This window comes from Castor canadensis, chromosome 2 (assembly GCF_047511655.1).
Source record: "Castor canadensis chromosome 2, mCasCan1.hap1v2, whole genome shotgun sequence".
In the NCBI taxonomy this organism is placed as follows: domain Eukaryota; kingdom Metazoa; phylum Chordata; class Mammalia; order Rodentia; family Castoridae; genus Castor; species Castor canadensis.
Window position 1 is genome coordinate 98320830 of NC_133387.1, and position 27965 is coordinate 98348794.

The window sequence follows — 27965 nt, forward strand, 5'->3', positions numbered from 1 at the left end:
TTTTGTTTTTTACTTTTATTGCAAATGCTTTTAGCCTTGTAGCCTGACATTTATCTTCTAATTTTGTACTGAGCTTAAACTTTTATATAGTCACAACTATCAACCTTTTATTTTGTGGTGTTTTAATTTCAGTCTTTTTTTTTTTAATAGAAAAAGGGTTCCCTTTACCAAAAGTATAAATTAAAAAAAAATCTTTTTCTAGCACTTTAATGGTTTAATTTAAATTTTATTCATATTTAGATACTTAATCTACCTGGAACTTAACAGGATCAGGTAGAGATCACAATTCTGATTTTAGCTATATGGATAAAGTTTTCCCAATACTTTATCTTTTTTTTTTTTCATTTTTCTTTTATTATTCATATGTACTTTATCTTAAATTATTTAGCATTTTACAGTCATTTGAGAGTTCTTTTTCATTATATAATAATTTTTCATTTTTATCTGTGGCTGTTTCTTTTCTTTCTTTTTTTTTAATTGCAGTCCTGGGATTTGAACTCAGGGCCTACACCTTGTGCTAGTCCACCAGCCCTTTTTCTGTTGGGTTTTTTCAAGATAGGGTCTTGTGTGAATTTTTTGCTGGGGTTGGCTTTGAACCTCAATCCTCCTGATCCTCCTGATCTCTGCCTCCAGAGTAGCTAGGATTACAGCTGTGAGCCACTGGCACTTGGCCTATGGCTGTTTCTCTATTCTTTGATCTATTCATTTGTCCTTATGTTTATATATCACATGTTTAAAATTACTATATCAAAATTATGTTAACTTAGTCTAAGTGCCCTATTTTCCCTTCGTATAGTTTTGTTGGTCATTCTTGAGCATGTCTTATCAAAATGAATTAAAAAAATTATCATGTCTTTTACATTTTCCTTCCCTTCCCTTTGTTTTTTTCCCCCTTTTCTTTTTAGTGATGACATCTGGCCATGTTTCCCAGACTGGCTCCCAAGATCCTAGGCTCAAGTAGTTGGTCTTACTTGACTTCCCTAATTGCATTTTGATGATAATGACATTCAATTTTGTTTGCAGACATCCTGATCTTCTCTCAGGCTTGCTGATGAGCTAGCACTGGTCTTTCTTTTGCCTTTTTAACATAGTCAATTCTTGTTATTTCACAGTAGTCATGTTGTATAAAGTCAATGGTAACACTGGATTAGTGAATACTGAATACTGAACCTTTGCTTCCAGGGCAAATACAGGGATAGTTTCTGTCAGTCTTCTGTTCATACATTTTCATTGACTGATAAATAGATAACCTTATTTTATGTGTTTTTCTGTTTAAAGACACCTTATTTAATAAATACTATTGATTTGTTAACAGTGAATTCATGGCCAACAGTTCTGTAACTCATACCTGAATGAATCTTACCTAATGTGTATGTTCTTTCTATGTGGCATATCACAGCCTTCGTGTGCTGAGCTATACTAAATAGTACTTCAGCACTGTGCTGAAGTACTAGTTTAAACAGTGTAACCACCAAAAACCAAAAGCACAAAAATGTGAAGTACACTACCAAATATACACTATTTACTGTATAAGGGTTACCTCAGCTGGGAACATATGCATTGGTGGTTCAATTTTCCTGCATTTTATGTGTGTTCAGGAATGATTGTGTAAGCATTGTCTTAATTTTGGGGTTGCAAATAAATTTCAATGAGTAGTCAAATTCTCAAGTGGATTGATTGTAATTCCTCTTTGATGCTGCTGCCATGTGTGCAAACTATGAATCAATAAAATCCTCAGAGTGTCAATGTTAATTAAAAAGTTTTAGGGACTGTACAGCAGGAGATATGGAATGATACTTCACCATGTTATTCATGAATATAACAATGAAATATAGCATGTAATTTATCTTTTACATTGTTTTCTTTTCTTTTTTTTTTTTTTGAGACAGAGTCTCACTATGTAAGCCCAGGCAGGCTTTGAGCTTGACATCCTTCTGCTTACCTCTCTAGAGTGCTGGGATTACAAATATGTGACACTACACCTGGCCCTCTTTTAAGTTTTTTTAATGTACACTTCAGAAGTTATGCAGGGTTAACTGTGAAAAATACCTTGTACCCACTGCTCCTTCCCTTTTCCCACAGTCAGTATATTTATTTCTATTCTTTTTGCTGTTTCTTTTGGTTTTCACTTCCAAATCTTAAAACATATAATGATGTAATGACTTCTTACTGTTTTCTTTTTTTAGCCATTTTCTATAGTGAATGCGTTCACTATTATTTGAACAAACATACATACGCTTTCCACCCTTCCAAGTCATAACTTTTGTTAGATGAATGTTCATCTCAATTATTATGATTGCACAATTATTATTTTTTTGGCGGTACTGGAGTTTGGTCTCAGAGCCCACACTTGGTAGGCAGGTGCTCTGCCACTTGAGCCATACCTCCAGCACTTGATTATACAATTATTATTCACACTGATTACATTGCTTGCTATTCTTTTTGGCACGATTGGATTTAGAATTTAAGAGAGAAATAATTTCTGCCCTCAAAAATGTTAGTTTTTGCTCTATTTTTGTGTTTTAGTTTGTAGTATTGTTGAGAAATCTGAAACCATTCTAAACTAAAATCCTTTATATATGACTAGCTTGTTTTTGTTTGTCTTATGGATGTTTAAAGTCTTCCATCAGAAAGATGTCAGATTTCCAGAATTTTACAGTGGCATATTTTGGTGTGATTTTGTCTTATTCTGGGCTTACAGAGGAACCTTCCCACATGGAACTCTATGTCCTTCAGTTCTAAATTATGTTTTTGGTAATGCTCTTTCTTCTGCTTTTTGCTGTTCACTCTTATGACTCCTGGACAGATCCTGAATTTTCCTTTACCTTTTCAACTTTTTTTTTGTGTTTTTGTTCTGCTTTCCAGGGTTTTAAAAAATTACTTTCTCTTATTTTAAGTTTCCCAAGATAATATTTTTATCTTCTGAATAATCTTTAAAGATTCTCTTGAACTATTTTAAGTATGAAAAATCTCATGTTTCTGAACATATTAGTAACCTTGTTTTTATGAACGTAAAATTTTCACATGGTAAAATTCTTTCTAGTGTAGAGTTCTGTGATTTTGACAATTGACAAACACATAGTCATGTAGCTACTTCCATATTTAAGATCTATAACAGGCCAGTTGCAAATCCCAGCTACCCTGGAGGCAGAGGTCAGGAGGATAGTGCTCCAGTGTGGGCAAAATGCTGGGAAGACCCTATCTCAAATAAGCTGCTTGTGGAAGCTTGCACTTGTGGTCCCAGCTGTATTAATTAGGAGGATCGCAGTCTGTGACCAACCCTGAGCAAAAATGCAAGACCCTATCTAAAAAAAATAACTAAAGCAAAAAATAAATAAATAAACAAAAAATACGTACTGGAGGCATGGTTCGAGTGGTGGAGCACTTGCCTAACACACATGAGGCCCTGGAATTCAAGCTTCAGTACTGTTCAAAAAAAGACATAGAGAAGTTTCCTTATTCCTCAAAATTTGTAATCATTCCTTTCCCTCCTTCATTCCTCCCTTCCTCCCTCCCTCCCTGCCTTCCTTTTTCCCTCTCTCCCTCCCTTTATTCCCTCCCTTCTTTCCTTCTCTCCCTTCTTTCCTTCCTTTCTTTCTTCCCCTTATTTCCTTCCTCCCTCCCTCCCTCCTTCCCTTTCTCCCTTCTTACCTCCCTTCCTCTCTTCTTGTATTGGGAATTGAATACTTTTTTTTTGGCAGTACTGGAGTTCAAACTTAGGGCTTTGCACTTGCTAAACAAGGCACTCTACCATTTGAACCACACCTCCAGGCCCCTGTATTGGGAATTGAACCAAGATCTCACATGTGCTAGGCAAGCTCTCTACCACTGAGTGACACCCCAACTCCACAGTGAGAGTTAAAAAATTCTATTGATCTTCTCTGTTTGTTTGCTTTGGTCTTTCTCTCCTGATAAAAGGTTTCCTCATATTTTGCCGATCATCAACTTTCTCTTGCATGGTAAGAAATGGGTGTTAATCTTTTTTTTTTTCTGTTTTTAGGTTCCACTCCCACATATGAAAGGAACATGTGATACTTGTCTTTCTGTATCTGCCTTACTTCCCTTAGCATGATGTCCCCTACTACATCATTTTCCTGCAAATGATGGGATTTTATTCTTCTTTATGGCTGAATTATGTTTATATCCATTGTGTTTATATATCATATTTTCTTTATTCATTCATCTATTGATGGACACCTAGGCTGATTCTGTATTCTGGCTATTGTGAATCTCATACTGTATGCTGGCTTTGTTTCCTTCAGGTAAATACCCAGGAGTGGTATAGCTGGATCATGTCATAAATATATTTTTAGTTTTTTGAGGCACTTTCATACTGCTATTTTATAATAGCTGAACTAATAATTTACATTCTCACCACATATTGAAGTGTTCCTTTTCCTCCACATCCTTCCCAGCTTTTGTTACTTTTTTGGTGGCGTTTTTGGTGGCGTTTGTTTGGGGGGAGGGAGAATCTCAATGTAGTTTTGATTTTCATTTCCCTCATGGCTAAAGATATTGGGCATTTTTTTGCATATTTATTGGGCCATTTGTACTTTTTGTTTCTGAGACAGAGTCTTACTGCGTAGCCCAAGTTGGCTTGGAACTCTATGTAGTTCAGACTGGCCTTGAAGTCTTGGTCTTCCTGCCTCCAGCTCCTGAGTGCTGGAATTACAGGTGTGTGCCACTATGCCAGGCCCATTTAATTCTTGCTTTTGTTTCCTGAGCTGTTGGAATCCAATCCAAGAAAGTAGGAGAGGGACTATTAGGAACTGGGAAAGGGGCTGGAGAAGGAAGAGGGGAGGGTGGTGGATATATGCACATATAGAAATGCCACAGTGAAATCCACTAATTTATACTATTAATACATGTTAAAATCATAATAATGCTAAAAAATAAGATTACCAGAAACTGTGTATATGAGTAGAGCATTGTTATGGGCTTAATTGTGCCCCTCCTCCCCCCAAGTTCACATGTTGAGGCATTAACCAAAGGTACCTCAGAATGACCATATTTGGAGATAGGGTCTTTAAAGAATCAAAGTTAGAATGAGATTGGTAAGGTGGGCCCTAATCCAGTCAGACTGGTGTCCATTACAAAAAGAGATTAATACAAACAGAGGTATCAGGGATATGAGTGAATAGGGAATACCACATGAAGATGCAGCAAGTTGGCAGCTATTGAAGCCAAAGTAAGAGATCTAGAGAGAAAGCAAACCTGTCAACAACCTTGATCTTTGACTTCCAGTCTCTAGAATTGTGAGACTATGAATCTCCCTCTCTTTTTGGTAGGACTGGGGTTTGCTTGGAAGGCAGGCAGGTGCTGTTTCTCTTAAACCACACCTCCTGTCCATTTTTCTCTGGTTATTTTGGAGATGGGGTCTTGCTAACTATTTCTCTGGGTTACCCTAGAGCTATGATCCAACTGATCTTAGCCTCCTAAGTAACTAATATTATAGTCAGCAGATTGTGGAATGCCTAAGAGGAGGTACCTGAGACATGATGCCTTTATCTTGGCCTATTTTCTGTTGCTATAACAAAATATGTGAAAGTGGGTAATTTAAAAAGAATAAAGGTTTATTTTAGTCACATTTCTGGAGTCTGGGAAGTTCAAGGGTGTGGCACCAGAATTTTGAGGGCCTTTTTGTTGCACAACAGTGGAGGCATCACATGCCAGACAGTGAATGTTGTAGCTTGACTCTCTCTTCTACTTATAAAGCCATTAATACCATCATGGGCCCCACACTCATGACCTCATCTGACCTTAATTATTTACAAAGGCTCCACCACCAAATACCATTAGCATATGAACTTGCAAATCAAGTTTCCAATACTTTTAAACTTTTGAGGGCACATTCAAACCATTGCACATTTCTTTACTATATCTTCCTAAAATGATTAACACATAAGGAGGAACAAAGGTCACATAATAGGAGCTTCCATTCATGTCCTGCCTTCCACAGCTATTCTATTCCCTCTGCCTTTACCCACTCAGAGGCAAAACTTGACCTCTTCTTCCAAGAGTCACTTGCACAGAGCACTTGTCTTTCTACTGAGCTTTGCAGAATCTGCTTGGTGATTTTGGAGAGACATCACATCTAACTTAAAATGTAATGTTAACTATTCTTGTTATTAAAAAAAATTCTTTGGCTACCTTGCTGATGGAACTTCTCCCTGTTTATTTTTCTTCTGCCATTGTTGCCCAGCTTCCTCTCCTCCAATTTTCCTTTCCATTCTAGCTGCTAAGCTTAGTGACATCTCAATTCTCATTGGGTTCTTTGGCACAGCAATTTCACTGTGTCTTTGGTTCACTGTTTCTTGTTTTCCTCTCTATTCAAGTCCTGTCCAAGTGAAAGTGGAAGTTAACTACCTGACTTTGAGGATTCTGGTCCATTTCAATGATTATTAAGTGTATGGATTCCTCGTTTTCCTCCCTCCTTTAACTTCCAGAGAGATCCTTCAACTAATTCTTAGTAAGTGCCAGCCATGGTTCTAAACATGGAGATGCAAGACAAGAGATTACATTCTAGTGGGAAAGATAGTAATATAAATAATCACACAATATAATGTTAGGTAATGATAAATTTTATAAAGAAAAAATTAAGCAGAGATAGACATTCAAGGGTTCTGTTTTAGGTAAAATGGTTAGGCAAGGTCTCTTAGAATATGATGTTCTAGCAGAAATTTAAATAAAGTGAGAAGACATGCAAATATATGGAGGAAGTGAGTTTCAGGCCTGGGGAATAGCAAAGACCCTGTTAAATCTTGGGATCTCCAGAAAGCAGATATTAAGACCATTATTGGGTCAACCCCTGTGAAAGGAAAAGGAAGGAAAAGCCACCAGCCTGCATACTGACCTGTCAAATTCTCTGCTTGCCCAAAGGGAGTTCACTAGCCAGTACCCTAAAGAGGGCTGCTACAGCAGTTAAGCATTGGGTGGAGGAAAGGACTAGTCCTTCTTACCCCACCTTTCTCAGTCATTTGACCAGGGACTACCCTGAGAGTGGGATGCTCTGCTGAGGTAAACTGAGGTGAATCCTGACTAAGCTGATACTGGAGATTGTAGGCTAAACATGTTCCTTGCAGGTAGGCAGTGTGTCCTTTCTTGAAGAGGAATGTGAGTGCTGCATCCCTGCCACAGGCCCTGAAACATGATGGAATAACTTCAAAAAAGCTGGAGGAGAGTGAGAGGGAATGGGGTTGGAGAGGTAGCCAATGGCCAGAACATATAGGAGCTTGGACAGTGGAAAGATACTGGATTTAATTCTAAGTTTGGTAGAAAGCTGTTAAAGGATTTTCAGTAGAGAGAGGCCATTCTGTGTCTTACATTTTAAAAGGATCACTCTGGTTACTACAACAGGCTATTTCTGCCATAAGCCATTGTATTGGTTTATTTAATGCTGTATTAAAAAAATCATCCCAAAACTTAGTAGCTTAAAGCAACAATGTACTTTTTTCCCCCACATTCTGTGGGTTGACAGTTTTTTAGCTGGATTCACCTGGGCTCATTTGTGTGGCTGCAGATGGTGAGTGTCTGGGCTGGGGCAGAGTGTACTAAATGTCTTCACTCCCATGTCTGGGGCCTCAGCTGGGATTCTGCAGTAACTGAGATGGCTGAGCCTCTCTCCATGAGTTCTGTCATCTTGTGCTTATTCACTTAAGGTTCCAAAAAGCCAACTTCTTTGAGCAACCACTTGTCTAAGCCTCTGTCAGCGTCAAGTCTGTTTATGTCCATTGGCCACAAGGCAAATGGCCAGGTCCAGGGTCTACATGGAAGGAGAATATGTAGGGCTGTGGGTTCTAGAAGTGTGATTTGTGGATTCTGTAGCTCTAACTATCTACTACACTAGATGTTGTTTTAGCTGCCTTCCTTTTTCTGATTCTCTGAATATCAGTTTATCATCTGATAATAATTTGCTTTTCCACATAAGTGTGCTTCCAGAAAATAATGTACCACTTACATGGGCTTCAACTCTTTCCTATTTCTGTTACAGTAATTTCTTATTATAAAACAATAAATTGGCTTATTTCAAGATGCCAAGGAGTATGGACTTCCAGTATTCCTTACTAGAGCAGTATGGTCTGTGGACCCCCAGCTAAGAATCCTTACCCTCCTTGGGATCCAGTTCAGGTCTGTATATGGAAAAATGTGGAAACTCAATCCTCATTCTTTTTTTTTGACTGGGTTTGAACTCAGGGGTTTGCATTTGCAAAGCAGGCTCTCTACCCACTTGAGCTATACCTCCAGTTCATTTTGCTCTGGTTACTTTGGAGATGGGGTCTCGGGAACTATATCCCTGGACTGGCCTTGAATTGAGATCTTCCTGATCTCAGCCTCTCAAATTGCTGGGATTACAAGTGTGAGCCATCAGCTCCTGGCTTTAATCCTAATTCTTAATCTATTTATGATGAAACTACATTCAGAATTTAAAAAAAATGTACTGAATTGAGTAATTTTCAGTCATTGCTGATGGGAATGACAAATAGTGTGACCACTTTGGAAGACAGTTGGGCAGTTTCTTGCAAAACTAAACCTACTTTTAACCATGCAGTCCAGTAGCTACACTCCTTGGTAGTTACTACACTCCTTGGTAATTATCAGTTAAATGAACTGATAATTTATGGTCACACAAAAACATGCACACCATGTTTATAGCAGCTTTATTATGATTGCTCTAACTTGGGAGTAATCAACATGTTCTTCCATAGGGGAATGGGTAAACTGTGACACACACAATGGAATATTATTCAGCATTTAAACCAACTGAGCTACAAAGATATGGAAAGAATTGAGGAAACACACATGCCTATTACTGGGATTGCAAGCATGTGCCACTATTCCTGGCTTATTTATTTATTTTATTATTGTTGTACTGGGGGTGTGTTGTGACATTTACACAAATTCTTACAATATATCATAGTTGAATTCACCCCCTCCATCATTCTCCTTTAGCTTCCCCTCCCTCCATTCCTGGAATAGTTTCAACAGATCTCATTTTCTGTTTATATACATGTGTACATACGATTTCCACCATCTTCACCCTCCTACACCCTTTCCCCCTCTCACTGGTAGCAGCTCCCCAGACAGAATCTGTTTTGCCTTCCTGTTCTCTGTTTTTGTTAAAAAATGATATTTTTGTTTGTTTAAGAGAGCTATACAGGGAGTTGCATTATGACATTTCCATGTATATACATATTATAACCCAAATTGCTTTATCCCTTCTATTTTTCTCCTTTTTACCTTAGTCCCCTTCTTATGGTGATTTCAACAGGTTTAAAAATTCTATATTTATTATCGTATAGGAAGTACATCAACCATATTCACCTTCTTAACTTCCTTCTTTTACCCTCCCTCTCTGGTATGTGACCTCGCCTTACCATGACATATTTTTCATAATATTGCTTGTATTTGTATTAGGCTATATCCCACAAATGAGAGAAAACATGCAGCCTTTGGCCTTCTGAATCTTGGTAACTTCACTTAAGATGATGTTCTCCAGTTCCATCCATTTACCTGAAAATAACAAAATTTCATTCTTCTTTATGACTGAATAAAATTCCATTGTATATAAATGCCACTTTTAAAAATCCATTCATCAGTTTTGGGGCATCGTGGCTGCTCCAAAAGCTTAGCTAGTGTGAAATAATGCTTCAATAAACATGGGTGTGCAGGTGCCTTTATTGTAACCTGACTTAACATTCCTTCAGGTATATCCCTAGGAATGGTAGTTCTATTTTGAGTTTTTTTCTTTCTATTTTCCAGGTGTGCCTCCAGACAGGATCCAGGGAGGAGTTTTACAATCTCTTCTCTGGGTTTTATGAAGATTTCCTTTACCTTTCTGTGTTAGCCTCTTAAAACACTGCATCAATCTTAAGAGGGTATAGGAAAGGGAGTTATTTTTAGTTTTTTGAAGGACCTCCATATTGTTTTTCACAGTGTTTGTACTAATTTAAATTCCCACCAGCAGTGTATGAGGGTTCCTTTTCCCCCACATCCTCACAAAAATTTGTTGTTGTTTGTGTTTTTGATGGTAGCCATTCTAACAAGAGTGAGGTAGGATCTTAATGTGGTCTTGATTTGCATTTCCTTTATGGCCAAGGATGGTGAGCATGTCTTCATATGTTTTTGGCCATTTGTACTTCTTTGAAAAAGTTCTGCTCAGTTCATTTCTCCATTTCTTCACTGGGTCATTAATTTTTGGGGAGTTTAGTTTTTTGAGCTCCCTGTATATTCTGGTTATTAATCTTTTGTCAGATGTATAGCTGGCAAAGATTTTCTCCCATTCTGTGGGCTGCTTCGTCAATCTGGTGACCATTTCTTCTGTTGTGCAGAAACTTTTAATTTCATGTAGTCACATTAGTCAATCCTTTCTCTTAGTTGCTGAGCCATTTGAATTCTACTTAGCCAGTCACTGCCTATGTCTATTAATTCCAGTATATTCCCTGCTCTTTTCTGCACTAGCTTCAAAGTTTCAGGTCTTATATTAAAGTCCTTAATCCACTTTGAGTTGTTACTTGTGCCGGGTGAAAGACATGGATCTAGTTTCAGTTTTCTGCATGCAGATATCCAGTTTTCCCAGCAACATTTGTTGGCAAGGCTGTCATTTCTCCATTATATGGTTTTGACACCTTTGTGAAAAATGAGATGGACATAGTTGCATGGATTCATATCTGGGTCTTCAATTCTGTTGCATTGGTCGTCATATATGATTTTGTGCCAGTACCATGCTGTTTTTTTGTTTTGTTTTGTTTTGTTTGCTATGGCTCTATAGTATTGTTTGAAGTCCGGTATTGTGACACCTTCAGTGTTACTCTTTTTGCTCAGTATTTCCTTGACTATTCACAAGCTTTTATGCTTCCAAATGAACTTTAGGGTTGATTTTTCAATCTCTGTGATGAATATCATTGGAATTTTAATGGGGATTTATGCCTGGCTTATTTGTTGAGATAGGGTTTTGCTAACTTTTTGCCTGGGCTGACTTCAAGCCACAAATCTCTCAATTTCTGCCTTCTGAGTGGCTGGAATTACAGGTGGGCACCACCATGCCTGTCATAGTTCATATTTTCCTCATAAGGCTTTTTTTTTTTTTGATGTGGCACAATGCCTGATATCCATGAAGTCTTAAACACAAGTTCAGCTTGATCTCAGTCATCATGATCTAAATTAAGTAAGCCATTTGGCTAAGATTTGATTTGTGATTTAATGTTGATATTAAGTGTGACTTATTCATTGAATTGTTAATATAATTATCAGTGTAGCTACTAATTTTTATAGCTGGTAGGTGAGTGGAGAAATACATATATGATTATAAACTGTTTAAGTACTTTCCAGAGATTCCTTGTTTCCTCCCTGTCTTGACAGAACAAATGTGCAGAGATCTTGTTGTTGCTGTCAGTGTTCCACATGTTAGATTTGCTGTTTAGTTTACTTTTTATTTTTCTCTGGACAAAGTATCTTCAGTGAAGCAATGCACTCTGTTGGTTGGGAATAGTCTTTTATTAGAGGCTTGAATTTTTACAGATTTACTTTCAATGGGATCAGGCCAAGGTTTCTATGTTACATACAAAGCACAATAGTTTTGAAAAATTATTATTTTTGATGGCAACAGAGATTACCTACAACAGAATATGAAGAACGCTTCATTCTCCACCCTGAAAATAGTAATCAGTACTCTTCAAGTATTTTCTTTGTGTTTTGCTAGATACTGACACTATGAAGCCATTGGAGGGTGTGAAAATTCTGGATATGACAAGGTTTGTTTTGGTTCATCTACATTTTGGTGATTGAGTTTTTTCCTTCTTTCAAAAATTTTATTGTTTTGATTTATAAATGGATACTTACATACTTACATGCTTATGTTGAAATTTTGGAGGAAAAAAAGGAAAATTTCCTGGAATCTCACTACTTTAAAGACAATTATTTTAATATTTATACATATATGCTAATCTATACATTCACATTTTATTTTATTTTAGTAATTTTTAAGTGTATCATTTTGTTGCATTTTAAAAAAAATAATAATTGGGGGTTTCATTGTAATTCCAAAATTTTAAAAGCAAAAATTGAAAATTACACCTTTTTATCCATATTTTGAATATACTGTTATATTGTGAATAGTTTCTTGTGTCATTCAAAATTAAACAAACATGGGCATAGTAGTATATAGATGTCATATGATTACTTAATCATCCCCCCTAATATTTCACATTTATAAATTAGGCTTCCTTTGATACAAATCTTTGCCTCACTTTTTATTTCTTTCTCAGAATGGAATTCTAGAAATAGAATTATTGGCTCAAAGAGAATATACGTTTTTTAAAGCTCATGATACATATGGCCAAATTATATTTTTAACAATTTGATTCTTACTAGCATTATATGAGCTTATCTGTGTTGATGCACTATTATGAATATAATTAATACAAAGATTTTAAGATGATCATTTGCTTATCATTGTTAACATTGTAGAGTACTGGCGGGACCTTTTGCTACTATGAATTTAGGAGATCTTGGAGCAGAAGTTATAAAAGTGGAAAGACCAGGTAAAGTTATTGTTTTCTTTTAAAAGTAGAATCAGGTTAATAAGTATTTTTAGTAATTATTTAAATAATCCATGCTTAGTGTACCTATAAATGGGAAGAGGAGATAATTGAGATGAAATGAATATTTTCTTTTCTTCATTTCTTGTCTTCCTCTGAATCTGTGTTAATGATCTCTTTTTACTCTTTGTATATGTCAAAGATGAAGGCTTAGGCCAGTTTCTTCACACACACTGAAAGCTTCTGTTAGAACACAGAGTAACAAAGATAACAACTCTTACAGTGCCATGTAAAGTTCTTAGTCCTTTGCCTATGTGCTATTACTGTTCTTAAGTTTATAAATGAGAAAATGGAGGCACAGAGAAATAGGCAGTTTGTTCAAGCTCCCACAGTTAATAAGGGATATCCAGGTACTAAGCTCTGATCCTGGCCCTCCTTAGCCCCACATAAGTTGTACTGTCGATAGTGAGAATAGAGTGTGACCACACTCCTTAACTATAGGATGAAGGGAAGGCAAGGACAAGGGAAGATAAAAGGAAAACAATAGGATACAGAAGAAGGAGAGAAGGAAAAGAAATTGAAGTCCACCAAAAAAAGGACCTAACAACCCCAACTTAAGTCATTCCCAATAAAAGTAACATTTTCTTATTTTACAATTTTAAAAGGTTTGAAGGAAAAACACCTACACTGTTATATTTTACCCTGTCATATACAACTGAGCCTGTGCTTGTCAGTGTCAGGGAGTAGAAGTGCCTGGTGAGTCCTGTGTTCTAGAGATAATGGTTCACCTATCCACTCCATGATGTTCATACCTTTTGGTTATTGCTGGTTGTAGGCTGCAGAATGTTTACTTTCTAAATATCTTTTTTTCTTCTTCCCCCCCCCCCCCACCGTTTCCATAAAGTTTCTAATTTCTGCATTGGCATTATGATCCTATTTCAGTACCGCAGCACTTCTTGGTTTCTTTCTTTCTTTTTTTTTTTTGTTTGTTTGTTTTAGAGAATGTCTTGCTGTGTAGTCCAGACTGGCCTCAGCCTCACAATCCTCCTGTCTCAGCCTCCTGAGTGCTGGGGTTACACCTGCCTTGGTCTCAACCACTGTTTTTCTTGTGTCTCCTGATCGTAGATGGAGCATACAATCTAATTTCTCTTGCTATTTCAGTGGGTCACCAGGGATAATATTTGTGTTTATATTAATTTTATAAATCATGATTCCTGTTTGCTTAACCCTATTTCCGATTTTTATCATTTAGGTTCCACTGTAGAGAGACTGTTCTTTGTCTCTGCTTTTATTATGTCCTATATCCCATGCATATATCAAGCCTTTGTTCCTAGCAGGTGTTCACTCTTCCTTTATTGTTTGATTAATGTGACATTTTTAACCCTTTTGCTCAATACGTTTTAATGTTCACATTATATATTTAGGTGTTTTGGATTTTTGAGATACTTATTCAACATGGATACGAGGAAAAGTGACTTAGTAGCACTCTTATCGAATGCTACTTGATAGTGTTTCCAAGTAGTTTCTAAACTAGTCTCTTTTTTATGTACATTTTTTTAGTTAAATAAAATTTGGTTGTAGATTTGACTTAGGACTTAGATTATTATTATTTTTATAATCAGAGTTTATCAAACTCAAGTGTACTTCTTTCTCTGTCTCTCTGTCTCTGTCTCTCTCTCTCTCTCTCTCTCTCTCTCTCTCGGCAGTACTGGGGTTTGAACTCAGGATTGTTTGCTTGTTAGGCAGGCATTCTACCACTTGAGCCACACCACCAGCCCCAAGCCTCTGTTTTTTTATTCAAAAGATTATGCTTATTTTTTCTTGATCAGTTTCAGTGAGTAAAGTCTAATGGCTATGATTATACCACTTAAAATGACTATAGTTAAACGCATGTTCATGAATTTTTTTTAGGGGACCAGTGATAAATACTTTAACCATAATTGTAGGCAATTATACTGATTAGTTTATATCAATATTTATTCAGAACTTATAAAAATCTTAAGTGATACTATTTTGTGCCATTTGATAATTGAATCATTTTCTTAGTTCTAGCTACATTCCTTACCAGCTAATTTCTGTGTAAAGAAAACTTTGTTCTGTAACTCTATAGCGTTGCCTTTGAATCAAACACAAATACATTTCAGAATCACTTGAAGAAGTTATACAGAATCAAATAATGTATTTTGGATGGTTTTAGACTTTTACTTGAAGTAAGACAGATAATTTAAATTTTATTCTAAAATAGTATTTTAAATTATTGACATTTTTATTCAGTAACTTATTTTGATGGTTTTGATTCATTGTTATAGAAATAAATAGATTTATTAATCACTGTTATATACCTAGCCCCAGATGCTACTTTACCATGAAGACTTACATAATTATTCCAATTTAAATTGGATTTAACAAGACTCTTTTGCAGACTCCACATTTCTTTGCACATTCAGTTCCTCTTGGAATTAAAAGAGCTGACCACCTTGCTTGCTAAAAACTGAGAGTAATTCTCCCACCCTCCCCCCACCAGGCTTTCCATTAAATCTAAACATTTGCCAGTAGGATCTTTCCTTCTGGATTTTGACTTTGAAGGATGAAACTCAGTGAAAGAGGATAGGGAAGGATTCAGTGATGAACACGAAAAGTAAAGAGCTGGACAGCTCTAAGGAGCTCCCATGGCCTGTGAGCTGAGGACTCCCCTGGGCTGAGCTGGCCTCCTTCAGGCACCTATGAATGTGTATGTGAGTGAGCCTACCAGTTTGAAATGTCTCACGATGCTTCAGAGCTAAACATTAAGAGCTCATATTGTTATTTTTAGGCACTGGTGATGACACACGAACTTGGGGACCACCTTTTGTGGGAACGGAAAGTACATATTTTCTCAGTGTTAACCGCAATAAACGAGTAAGAATATAATCCCTATTTGCTTTATTTGTGTAATCGTCTTGTAATAACAAAATTTTGGTTTCAATTCCCAGCACTGCAGCAAAACAAAACACAAACCAAAACTTTTGATGTCATGGCTTTTTTTAAATAGATGTAACTAGTGTTTCATATATTCATTCACCAGTTATTAAATACAAGCAATAGAGCTTTTTACTTTTCTTTCTTCTCTACTAAGTAACTTAAAGCATTTCATGAGGATTTATAATGGAAATAATTTTTTGAAATGAATCATTTTATTCTTTTTTTTGGCAATACTGAGATTTGAACTTGGGACCTCATGCTTGCTAGGTTGTGCTTTACCATTTAAGCCACAGCTCCAGCCCTTTTTTTTGCTTTAGTTATTTTTTGGATAGGATCTTATGTTTTTGTCTGAGATCAGCCTCAGTCCCAGATGCTCCTGCCTATGGCCTCCCACATAGTGGAATCACAGGTGAAGGCTGGCATGCCTGGTTTATTGGTTGAGATGGAGTCTTGCTAACTTTTTGCCCGGGCTTGCCTTGAACTATGATCCTCCCAATCTCTGCCTCCTTAGCAGTTGGGATTCTAGGCATGAGTCAACATGCTTGGCTTGATTTACATTTATTATTTTTTCAAAGAATGTTAATTGCTTAACATTTGGTATTACTGTTGAATAACATTTACTATAATCCTTGCTATTACATATCCTAATTGTAAATAAAATCAGTAAAGATAATTTAAATATTACCTCATAAGGAAAATAAATTTAAGAGGACAATCTATGATTTGAGTGACTTTGTTATTGAATTGTTGGTAATAGCAAAAGCCTTTATAATAATATTTTAATGTATACATTTTGATTTTTAGAGTATAGCTGTTAATATCAAGGATCCAAAAGGAATGAAAATCATCAAAGAGGTATAGTACACTCTGTAGAGGGCATCTTATTACCTAGATTATAATTAGGAATTTGACCATCAGAGTAAAGTGTTTTAAACTTCCTTTCTTTGACAATCTCTGTACTTTTGCTTTAAACCCTATTTAAGTTGACTTTTTAAGTAATTTATAATTTAGTAATTTCTTCTCTCTCTTTCTCTTTTTTCCCCCTGGTGGTACTGTGGTTTGAACTCAGGGCCTTGCACTTTTTAGGCAGGCACTCTACCACTTGATCCACATTCCCTGCCCATATAATTTCTTGTATATTGCTTATGATTATAGCCCTAGCTACTATTGGCTGAGTCTGTTTTACATTAGATCCTGGACTTGGGCACTTTCCTTCTAATATATCTCCTTTTTTTATTGTTTTATTATTCCTATGTGCATACAATGCTTGGGTCATTTCTCCCCCCTGCCCCCACCCCCTCCCTTACAACCCACTCCACCCCCTCCCTTTCCCCCCACCCCCTCAATACCTGGCAGAAACTATTTTGCCCTTATCTCTAATTTTGTTGAACAGAGAGTATGAGCAATAGTAGGAAGGAACAAGGGTTTTTGCTAGTTGAGATAAGGATAGCTATACAGGGAGTTGACTCACATTAATTTCCTGTGTGTGTGTGTTACCTTCTAGGTTAATTCTTTTTGATCTAACCTTTCTCTAGTTCCTGGTCCCCTTTTCCTATTGGCCTCAGTTGCTTTTAAGGTATCTGCTTTAGTTTCTCTGCATTAAGGGCAACAAATGCTAACTAATTTTTTAGGTGTCTTACCTATCCTCACTCCTTCCTTGTGTGCTCTTGCTTTTATCATGTGCTCAAAGTCCAATCCCCTTGTGTGTTTGCCCTTGATCTAATGTCCACATATGAGGGAGAACATACAATTTTTGGTCTTCTGGGCCAGGCTAACCTCACTCAGAATGATGTTCTCCAATTCCATCCATTTACCAGTGAATGATAACATTTCGTTCTTCTTCATGGCTGCATAAAATTCCATTGTGTATAGATACCACATTTTCTTAATCCATTCATCAGTGGTGGGGCATCTTGGCTGTTTCCATAACTTGGCTATTGTGAATAGTGCTGCAATAAACATGGGTGTGCAGGTGCCTCTGGAGTAACCTGTGTCACAGTCTTTTGGGTATATCCCCAAGAATGGTATTGCTGGATCAAATGGTAGATCAATGTTTAGCTTTTTAAGTAGCCTCCAAATTTTTTTCCAGAGTGGTTGTACTAGTTTACATTCCCACCAACAGTGTAAGAGGGTTCCTTTTTCCCCGAATCCTCGCCAACACCTGTTGTTGGTGGTGTTGCTAATGATGGGTATGCTAACAGGGGTGAGGTGGAATCTTAGTGTGGTTTTAATTTGCATTTCCTTTATTGCTAGAGATGGTGAGCATTTTTTCATGTGTTTTTTGGCCATTTGAATTCTTCTTTTGAGAAAGTTCTGTTTAGTTCACTTGCCCATTTCTTTATTGGTTCATTAGTTTTGGGAGAATTTAGTTTTTTAAGTTCCCTATATATTCTGGTTATCAGTCCTTTGTCTGATGTGTAGTTGGGAAATATTTTCTCCCACTCTGTGGGTGTTCTCTTCAGTTTAGAGACCATTTCTTTTGATGAACAGAAGCTTTTTAGTTTTATGAGGTCCCATTTATCTATGCTATCTCTTAGTTGCTGTGCTGCTGGGATTTCGTTGAGAAAGTTCTTACCTATACCTACTAACTCCAGAGTATTTCCTACTCTTTCCTGTATCAACTTTAGAGTTTGTGGTCTGATATCTAATATATCTTCTAAGTGTCAGAATTTTCCTGTAAAGGAAATATTAGAATCCTGATTTCCATGGGAGGGAATTGAGTCTCCTGGAGTCTAAGTGATGCTCCAAGGATTGTAGAAGTTAGGGTTGGATCATGGCTTAAGTGGTAGAATGTTTGCTTGAGGCCCTGAGTTCAAGCTCTACTACTGCCAAAAGGTAGCTGATACTAAGTTAAATTTGGCCTAAAGCTTTCTCCACATGCAGTAAACTGCAACTTAATTTAGCATGTAAACCAACTGCAAACTAATTTTAGAGTATATTCTTTTTTTTTTTTTTTGGTGGATTAGGGTTTGAACTCAGGGCCTCACACTTGCTAGGCAGCACTAGAGCCGCTCTACCAGCACTGTTTTGTGTTGGGTGTTTTTGAGATAGGGTCTCAAAAACTTTTTGCCTGGAGCTGGCTGCAAGCCACAGTCCTACTGATTTCTGCCTCTGGAGTAGCTAGGATATCAGACATGAGCCACAGGTGCCCTGCTAAAGTATTCTTGCAACAAATAGTGAAGTCTCAGCTGGGCACCTGTGGTTTACGCCTGTAGTCCTAGCTACTCAGGAGTCATAGATCAGGATCATGATTCAAAGCCAGCATGGGCAAATAGTTTGAGAGTCCCTATCTTGAAAAAACCCATTCCAAAAAAGTGCTGGTGGAGTGGCTCAAGGTGTAGGCCCTGAGTTCAAGCCCCAGTGCAGGGAAAAAAAAATAGCCAATCACAGCAACCAAACTTCAGCAAAGCAGAGGCTGCTAGCTGATCATACTAGGCCCAAATTAGGCAAATATTGATTAATAACCAATTGAACTGTTTCTGGATGCCTGTGTGTGTGTGTGTGTGTGTGTGTGTGTAAATGTTGCCTGCCCATGTTGCTGGGTGGAGCTTCCTAAATCTCTCGTGGTTTTGAGAACTGCTTGATACATGAATCATATTCTCTCCAAATAAATCCTGCTAAATTTATTATTTGTTAAGCTCATTAATTTTAATATATTTATTTTTAAAATCACAAAAAAGGAGAAAAGCTGACATTTGAAGCTGGGGTCACATTGCTGGAGAACCCAAGCTTTCTAAACATTTATTCAGATGGCCAGTACATCCAGACCTGATCTCAGTATCTTTCTTTTGAGGGGCATAATGGGTATGGGTGTGCACCTTCACATAAAGGAGGTTTGAATCCTGCCTCCTCTGACTACATGACTTTAGGCAGTTTACTTAACTTCCTTGTGCCTCAGTTTCCTCATCAGCAAACTCTAGTACCTTCTTCCTAGAGTTGCTATTAGATTTGAGTTGATTTGTATAAAATATGTAGAGATGTCCCAGTCAGATAGTTGGTACTAAGCATTATCTGTTGCTGTTTCCTGATGCCCATGATGTTGATTTCATCATTTGAGATAAAACTTGTTTGTTATCCTCTTTTAAGTCTTACAATCTACTTTAAAGGATGTGTATCTATTTAATTAGAGAACCAATTCTCAATTAAAAAAATTTTTTTTAAAGCAAAACATCAATGTTAGCTTCATTGCTTTGCTGCTACTTTCTTATCTCTCTGGGTGATCAAAATAATTTCTTTCAGTTTTTGGGATCAGAATCAATGACCATTGTTTTTGTTTTTGCTGCCATCAAACCAGCAAATTTAGAATTTAGTTTACTAGGTAGAGTTTTTAATCTAAAACTGGGAAACTGTCTTGATCTAACTACCTCGCTTTCCCATGTCTTTTCTACAGCATCACTTAGGTTTGTTAGTCTTTCTTTTTCTTTCAATCAACTACTCTCACTTTGCAACCATCTATCATTGTCTTCATTCTCAGGCCTTTTTTTTTTTTTAAATATCAGCAGCAGTTACTATTGTATCATCATCATTGTTGTCTAGGATTGTTTCTTTCTCAATACTTCTCTTTCTGTCTGTGTTTCTTAGTTCATTTTGAGTGTTCACAGTCCTCCTTCTTTGCTTCCACTTAAGAACATTCTGAAGGCCAGGTGGGTGGTACATACCTGTAATCCCTGCTGCCCTGGAAGTGGAGGTAGGAGGATTGTGGGCTGAGGCTGCCCAGGGAAAAAGCATGAGATCCTGTCTGAAAAATAAACTAAAACAAAAAAGACTGGGGCCTGGTTTAATTAGTAGAGTGCTTGCCTAGCAAGTGTAAGGTCCTGAGTTAAAAAAAAAATTCTGATATTTTATCCTGAGTAGTCAAGGTTTCAGATTTGATTGACCATATACTTTGCATTTCCTTTAGGGCTTCTTAAGGGGGGCAGTGTTAGGTGGAATTCATAAGACATTATTGAACATTGACTATTGAACATTGAATTCTGACCAAATAAATAAATGTTTCCACTCTCCTTGGATCCTGCCAGTGTCTTCTACCAGACTGTAACAATTTAAAATTAATTCTCATTATGGGTTTGATTTTTCTTCAAGTTTGTTTGATAACAATAAAATATACTTCAACTCATATTAAACTTAGATTGTTTGGAGACATTATTTATGTGTATTGCTTTTAGCTAGTTATGCCATTCACTAAGTTATGCGTCCTTACTTCCTAGAGGAAAAACTGTTTTTTGCCTACTCTTTTGTATTTTTCTGGCATGAATTTCTCTTTTTGCTTGAGTTGCAATAGGAACTTCTGCATGCAGACCTTAGTGGCTATGATTGCTGATACAGTGAGTCTGGTTTATAGAAATGGTTCCAAAGTATTTCGCAGGGCAATCAGCTGGATACATAAGAGCTCCAAAAGTGTGACTCTGTGTCAACTAGGCTAAATAAAACTAGACTTTGTTAAAAGAAAAATTGTGGTTAGAAAATTTTTGTGGAGCCTGGTATTTTATGGCAATAAGATTTGATAACTGTTTTTGTGGTACTGGAATTTGATAACGTTTGAATATATGTCATCATTTCAAATAACTCTCCATGTTCATTACTTGACAGTCAGAATATCCCTATTATGGGCATATATTATGGTCAGTAGAGTCTATAAAAAACATGAGATTTATTTTCCTCTAATATTTTATAATGAACATTTAAAACATATAGTATAATTGAAAGAACAATGAAATCTCATCTATCCAGTGCCTAGATAAAACATTTTTAGTATTTTGCTATATTTGCTTTTTTATATATGTGTACATGTGTGGTGTGTGTGTGTGTGTTTGAACTAATGTAAGTGGAAGATACCAATCTTTGCCCTTAAATCCTTCAAAATACTTCTATGAATAAGGACCTTCTTTGACATAATATTTTTTAAACTTGCTTTGCTTTCCTAAATGATAAAATTATCATTTTTACCACTTTATTTCTCATTTTGCTGACTCAGTTTGTTCTTAAATTATAAAGTCTAGAGAGAAACTCAGAATTAGGTACTGTATATTTCAAATTGATTTTTATATATTTTTTATTTTATGAATGGAAGGAAGATTTTTTTACTTTTCTTTTTCTTTTTGACAGTATTGGGGTTTGAACTCAAGACCTCATGCTTGTTAGGCAGGTACTCTACCACTAGATCCACTCTGCCAGGCCCCCTCCCCCTTTCCCTTTTCAAAAAGAAAAAAATGGTGGATTCTCTAACTCATACAAAAGTGTGCTTGCTTTTTTTCTGGGTACGATTCTAGAACAGATTATTAGGTATTTGTGAGCACTTAGACAGGGAAGAGGTGAACAGCTATAAAATAAAAAAACAAGTCTTTTCACTTTATTTTCTAGTAGAGTATTGTGCTAAGGAAATGCCGTAAGCATTTGGTCTCTGTTGAGGAAGTTGATTTGTGCAATGCTTGTAGACATTGTGGGGAATGATGCTGTTGAAGCAGTAAGTGTCCTTCTTTATATACATATATCCATCTCAGTGGGCCCCACATTTGTAGCATTCGCCATCTCCCCAATGGTACCTTTCCAGGCATCGCATCTCTAATACATGGGCTTTTGGGTGACATTTAAGATCCAAACTAAGAAGGCACAGTAGATCACACTATAATCCCAGCTACTTAAGAGGCAGAGGTGGGAGGATTGTGGTCCATGGTCAATCCCCTGCAAAAAAAGTTAGTGAGACCTACCTCAAAGAACAAGCTGGGTATGGTAGTGTATCCCAGTAATGCCAGCTATGTGAGAGGCCTAGGTAGGAGCATCATAGTCTGAGGCCAGCTCATGTAAAAGGTGCAAGACTGTATCTGAAAAATAACGAAAGCAAAAACAACTGGAGGCATGGCTTCATGGTAGGGTGTTTACTTAGCAAATGCAAGGCCCGGCATTCAAGTCCCGGTAGCACCAAACAAAACAAAACAAGTAACGGCAAGCTATAGCAATGGACAAAATAACTGCTGTTTTTGTATATCATATGAAATTATCTCATTATCTCATTTCTCTCCAAATATTAGAAAATTCCATTTATACTGTTCATATGTAATAAAAACGCATTTCTATTAGCATAACTAAGTATGGGCAAAAAGCATAATTTTTCTATTAACATAACCAATTATTGGCAAAAGCATGTAATTGGATTTTTCCTTATTTTATTCTGAATAATTTTCTATTACTATTTTTTTTGTTACATTTATTTTCTTGTCCCAATGAAATAAGGAATTTGTGGTGCTTCTGGATACTTTATGTGAATTGAGATGTGGTTTAGAATCTATAGAAATCTAAAAATACAGATACCCCAGATGGCTTTAAAATTTTATGGTGGTAAAATATAAGTAGCATAAAATTTCCATTTAAACCATTTATAAATATTTAATTCAGTGGCATTAATTACATTTACAATGTTGCAGAACTATCACAACTATTTATTTCCCAAATGTTTTCATCACCCCAGTCAAGAAATTTGTTTTCATTAAGCGATAAATCTTCACTTCCTTTCCCCCTGAACCCCTGATAATCTCTAATCTGTTATCTCTCCCTACTTATACTTTTCAGTATAAGGTGAATCACACAATACTTACTCTTTTGTGTCTGGCTAATTTCACTTAGCATAATATTTTCAAGGTTTATCATTGTTGTAGTATATATCAGAACTTCATTCCTGTTCATAGCTGAATACCTTCATTGTTGATAGACACTTTGGTTGTTTTTACTTTTTGGCTATTGTGTATAATGTTGCTATGAAATAACTTTTGTATACAAGAATCTGAGTCTATTTTCTTGTGGTGCTGAGTATCAAACCCAGGGCCTTGTGCATGCTTGGCAAGTGCTCTATCACCTCGCTACATTCCCTTGAGACTCTGTTTCTGCTTTTTTTAAGACCGGCTCTTGCTATGCAGCTCAGTCTGCCATTAAACTCCTGAGCCTTCTGCCTCCTGTCCTTGAGTGCTTGGATTATAAACATGTACCACCATGCCCAGCTGTTTAAAAACAGTATATTCCTAGGAGTGGTATTCTGGGTCACATGATAATTCTATGTTTAACTTTTTGAAGAATCCCCCACAGGGTTTTTAAACTAAAAACAATTTATTTAATGACGTTTACATAAATAAGGTACTAACTATATCATGTACCATGCAGATCAGAGGTAACAGACAGATGACCAAAACAGAAGCCACAATAAACAAATGTGTCTCTGTTAAGGCTCACTCTTGGAGTGTGATGCATGGAGTTGTCCATGTGAGAGGCAGCTCCATTGTTAATTGGCATCTGAACTTTGGAAAGGATGCTTATATGGCTTGAGAGTGGAGCTGCATACGTGTAACCTTCTCTTTGTCTGCTATCATTTGGGTATGGTCTGAGTGTGTCTCCAAAGTGTTTATGTTTTGGAAGCTTGTTCCTCAGTATGGTGATTTTGGGAGATGGTAGAACCTTTGAGATGTAGTCTAGTGGAAGGTGATTGGGGTACGCTGTCCTCAGAAGAGATTAAGGATCTCAGGTCTCAGTAGAGCAAGCCTCACCCCATCCCTGCTCCCTGGCTTCCTGCTTCACCATGTGATCCCTTTTGCACATATTTCTGAAAGACCATAAAATCTTCTTCAGATCTGCGCTGATACTGGTGTTATGCCATTGAACCTCTAAAATTGTGAGGTAAATAACCCCTTTTTTGGTTTGTTTTTGTTTTTATATGGTGATGGGGACTGAACCAGGGCCTTGTCCTATTTCTTAATTTATTTATTACCCCTCTCCTGAGAGGTGGTCATCTGGGTTCTAGTGCCTCTGTTTCAAGAGCTCCGGAGGATGACAGCTTCTTTTCTTGAAGTGTCTGTAAGATTCACCCCCCCACCCCAATTTAGTTAAGTGAGACAATTCCATATATGTGCTTCATTTATTTACATTAAATTTATTTACATGTAAAGTTTATATTGATTCAGACTTTGCAGAAATTGGAAAACTATGTGAGTCAAATCAGACTTGCTTCTGAAGGACCCATGAACTCTACAAAATTGAATTTTACATTTTTAAAGACTGTTAATGCGTGACAGAATGTAGGTGGCCTGAAAAGACTAAAATATTTATGATTTGACACTTGATAAAAACATTTTGTCCACTCCTGAGTGCTACTTATTCTGTTTGTATGTGTGTGAATATATCTCTATATATGTCAATATGGCAATAATTTTTATTAATTAATGTATTTGTGAATTTATTTATTTGCATTGCTGGAGATTGAACCCAGGGCTTTGTGTATGCAAGGCAGGTACTCTACCACTGAGCGTATTGCTTGCCCCACCCCCCAAATTTTATTGAATAGTTTTTAGGCACCTGCATGCATTCTATAATTACTGTAACAAATTTCTCTATGTGGCCCAATACAATTATTGTGATGACTTTAAAAACAATTTATAAAGGTGTGCATCACAATTGAGATTTTGAAAGAAAAAATAACCCCTGAGATTAAAGTGTATAATGGTTCATTGTCTCCTAATTTCTGTAGTAGTGATCTAGGAATCAAAATCTGGGTCCTGTTTTTGACAGAAACTGTTTCCAGAGCCATCCTGTAAGAGTTTGGAAAATAAAACAAAAATCAACACAATGGTTCATTAAAGACATTTATAACTTCCAGGTGCTGGTGGCTCATGCCTATAATCAGGAGGCAGATATCATCAGGATCACAGCTCATAGCCAGCCTGGGCAAACAGTTTGTGAGATCCTATCTCGAAAATACCCAACACAAAACAGGGCTGGTGCAATGGCTCGAGGGTTAGAGTGCCTGCCTAGCTAGCATGATGCCCTGAGTTCAAATCCCAGTACTGCCAAAAACCAAAGCAAAATAAAATTATAAACAATACTTTGGAAGAAAACTCTTTGGAAGGAAAGCATCTGAAGAGTATGGATCCTGTTACATCTATGAGCTGCATTTATGATGAGGAATAGTATATAATAGGCGTGCAGAGTAGTGAGGACATTGTATTTAGTTTTTAAAGGTCTCAGAAGATTTTTTTTTGTATTTTACATACTTATATTCTGTTTTTCTACCTTTATTCTGAGAAAATATTTGGATGGACTATATAGATTAATTTTTTTTTTTGTGGTGCTGGAGCTTGAACTCAGGCCTATACCTTGAGCTACTCCACCAGCCCTTTTTTTGTGGTGGGTTTTTTCAAGATAGAGTCTTGAGAACTATTTGCCTGGTCTGGCTTCAAACCTCAATCCTGATCTCTGCCTCCTGAGTAGCTAGGATTACAGGCCCTTGCTGCCTAAATATTTCTTGAAGGAAGCAGACTCTATTTAATACTATGTATTTATAAAAAAAATTAATAGCCATTATTTTATTAACAATTATACTTCAAGCAGTTGATTATGTTTATCTAAATTTACTTCATCTTCCTGTGATTTTTTTTTCTGGAATGTGACAAAATAGGGATCATTGTGTTTATTGAAATTAAACTCTACCATGTGGGAAAAGTTGTTGAAAGTTTGAAAGTCCCTTAAGAAGTCTGATTCATCTGTACCTCTTCCTTCAGCTTGCAGCTGTTTGTGATGTATTTGTGGAAAACTATGTCCCTGGCAAACTGTCTGAGATGGGACTGGGATATGAAGATATAGAAAAGATCGCTCCTCACATCATCTACTGCTCCATCACAGGTATTTCAGCTTCACAACCTCATCAATGCCTGTGTTTCCAATTTCTGTATTTTTCTTGCTTCTCTAAGAAAGCTTCTGGCAGTGTTCTTCTCGAGGTGATTCTGCTTTCCTTCTCAAGCCATTAAGACTGCTAACTATTAAGGAACATTAACCTAAATGAACATTTTCACAAATTAATATTTCTTCTTTGATTTGTCTGTCTATAGTTTTGCCAGTTTTCTATATTGATGTTTTATAAATGTTCACAAAATACTGTTATGAATTAATATAGGTGATTTAGAGGTGAAGTATTAACTGGCTTTAAGACAACATAGAAACTCAACATACTCCCTCAATAGCTTAAGAAGTGCCAACACAAAGGAAAGAAAAGAGCGCTGTAAGGGCTGCCAATTGTTCAGCCCTTGCCAAGTGAACCCCTTGTGTGTGTTTGTATCTTTAGGTTATCAGGGAAAAATGTTATAGTGTTACTTAGTTTTGTGTATTTTATAAATACTTACCTATTAATTAGGGATACAATATAGAAAAATAACTCTTAAAATAAAAAATTATATTAATAGTTTTGTCAGAAAAATTTATTTTCAGTTTCTATTCATTCATCCATCACATGTGTACTGTAGGCCTTTCATTTGCTAGGCAGTATACTACAGTTCTAATTGCAGGAGTAAATAAAGCACACTTGTGTACACTAAGAGATTTATATTTTAAGTATATCAATCTGGCAGAGATAGGGACTAAAGAGAAAAATAAAGCAGAGAAAGGAAAAGCTATTTTATACTGGGAAGTGAGAGAAGTCTTGAATGAGGTAAAAGAGTAAGTCATACAGATATAGGCAAAGAGGGCTTCAGAAGGATGAACACTTAATACAAAGGACCTGAGGCAAGAATGTGTAAGGCATGGTTGAGTACCACTGCTGCCAGTATGGCTAAAGCTTAGTGAGCATAACACAGGAGAGTGAGTTATACTGGGCAGAATAGCAGGAAAAAAATCAGAGATGCTGGTTACCATAAAAGTCCTCAGGGTGACTTTTAAGGAATCCATCTTTTGCTCTGAGTAAGACTGTAAGCTAATGGAGGATTTGGAGCAGAATGATATGATCTGATATATTTTTTAAAGGATCTCTCTAGCTACTGGGCTTTCAATGGACTGTAGAGGACCAAGGCAGAAGTAGAAGCACAATTACCAAGCAGTAGAAATATTCCAGGATAGAAATGATTGTGGCTGCAAATAGAGTAGCAGTGGAATAGGCAGTTGAAGGGTGATAGATAATGTTTCATGACAAAGTGGGTAGGGTCTACAGACAGATTACAGATGACCATCAGAGAAGGAGTGCAGTTGATGCTAAAATTTTGGCCTGCACAGTTAGTAGATTAGAATTACTATTTATTGAGACGAGAAACACTGAAAAAAAGATTTTTTTTAGGGAAAATGTCAGGAGTCAGGTTTTGGACAAGTCTTGCTTAAGATGTCAATTAGATATTCAAGGGCAGAGGTAGAGAAACCGATTAGAACTAAGAGTCAAGAGTTCAGAGGAGATGGAAAATTTAATAGCTTGATCAAACACAAAGGTTAGGTGAGATCATTTGAGAGTGAGTATAGGTAGAAAAAGGAGAGTCCATGGGGTTGAGCCAGGTGCACTCCAATGACTAGATGATAACTAGGGCCCAGATTAAAAAGGAATGTCAGTGAAGTGTGAGACCCTTCTGGAAGCCAAGTACAGAAATTGTTTATTTTCCTAGACAGTTTTAACTTAAAAGCATAAACTGTTTAAGCAGAAAGACATGAAGAATATATTTACTTAAATTCTAAATT

General features: G+C 36.6%; 1 protein-coding gene and 1 non-coding gene across 5 annotated transcripts in view; one reads left to right on the forward strand and one right to left on the reverse strand.

The window, feature by feature from the left end:
- The window catches only part of Sugct (succinyl-CoA:glutarate-CoA transferase), a 734230-nt gene that overhangs the window by 16609 nt on the left and 689656 nt on the right, over nucleotides 1–27965 (forward strand). For 3 of the 4 annotated variants that reach the window (XM_074065358.1, XM_074065360.1, XM_074065361.1), the window contains exons 2-6: nucleotides 11699–11750; nucleotides 12466–12539; nucleotides 15349–15434; nucleotides 16302–16352; nucleotides 26036–26156. In XM_074065358.1, the coding sequence (XP_073921459.1) occupies nucleotides 11699–11750; nucleotides 12466–12539; nucleotides 15349–15434; nucleotides 16302–16352; nucleotides 26036–26156 (384 nt within the window). The remainder of the gene's footprint in view (nucleotides 1–11698; nucleotides 11751–12465; nucleotides 12540–15348; nucleotides 15435–16301; nucleotides 16353–26035; nucleotides 26157–27965) is intronic. The other variant, XM_074065359.1, reaches the window with a different exon arrangement.
- LOC141421173 (small nucleolar RNA SNORA26) lies at nucleotides 9758–9879 on the reverse strand. Its single transcript, XR_012445835.1, has one exon. It is a non-coding gene; the product is annotated as a small nucleolar RNA SNORA26 (small nucleolar RNA).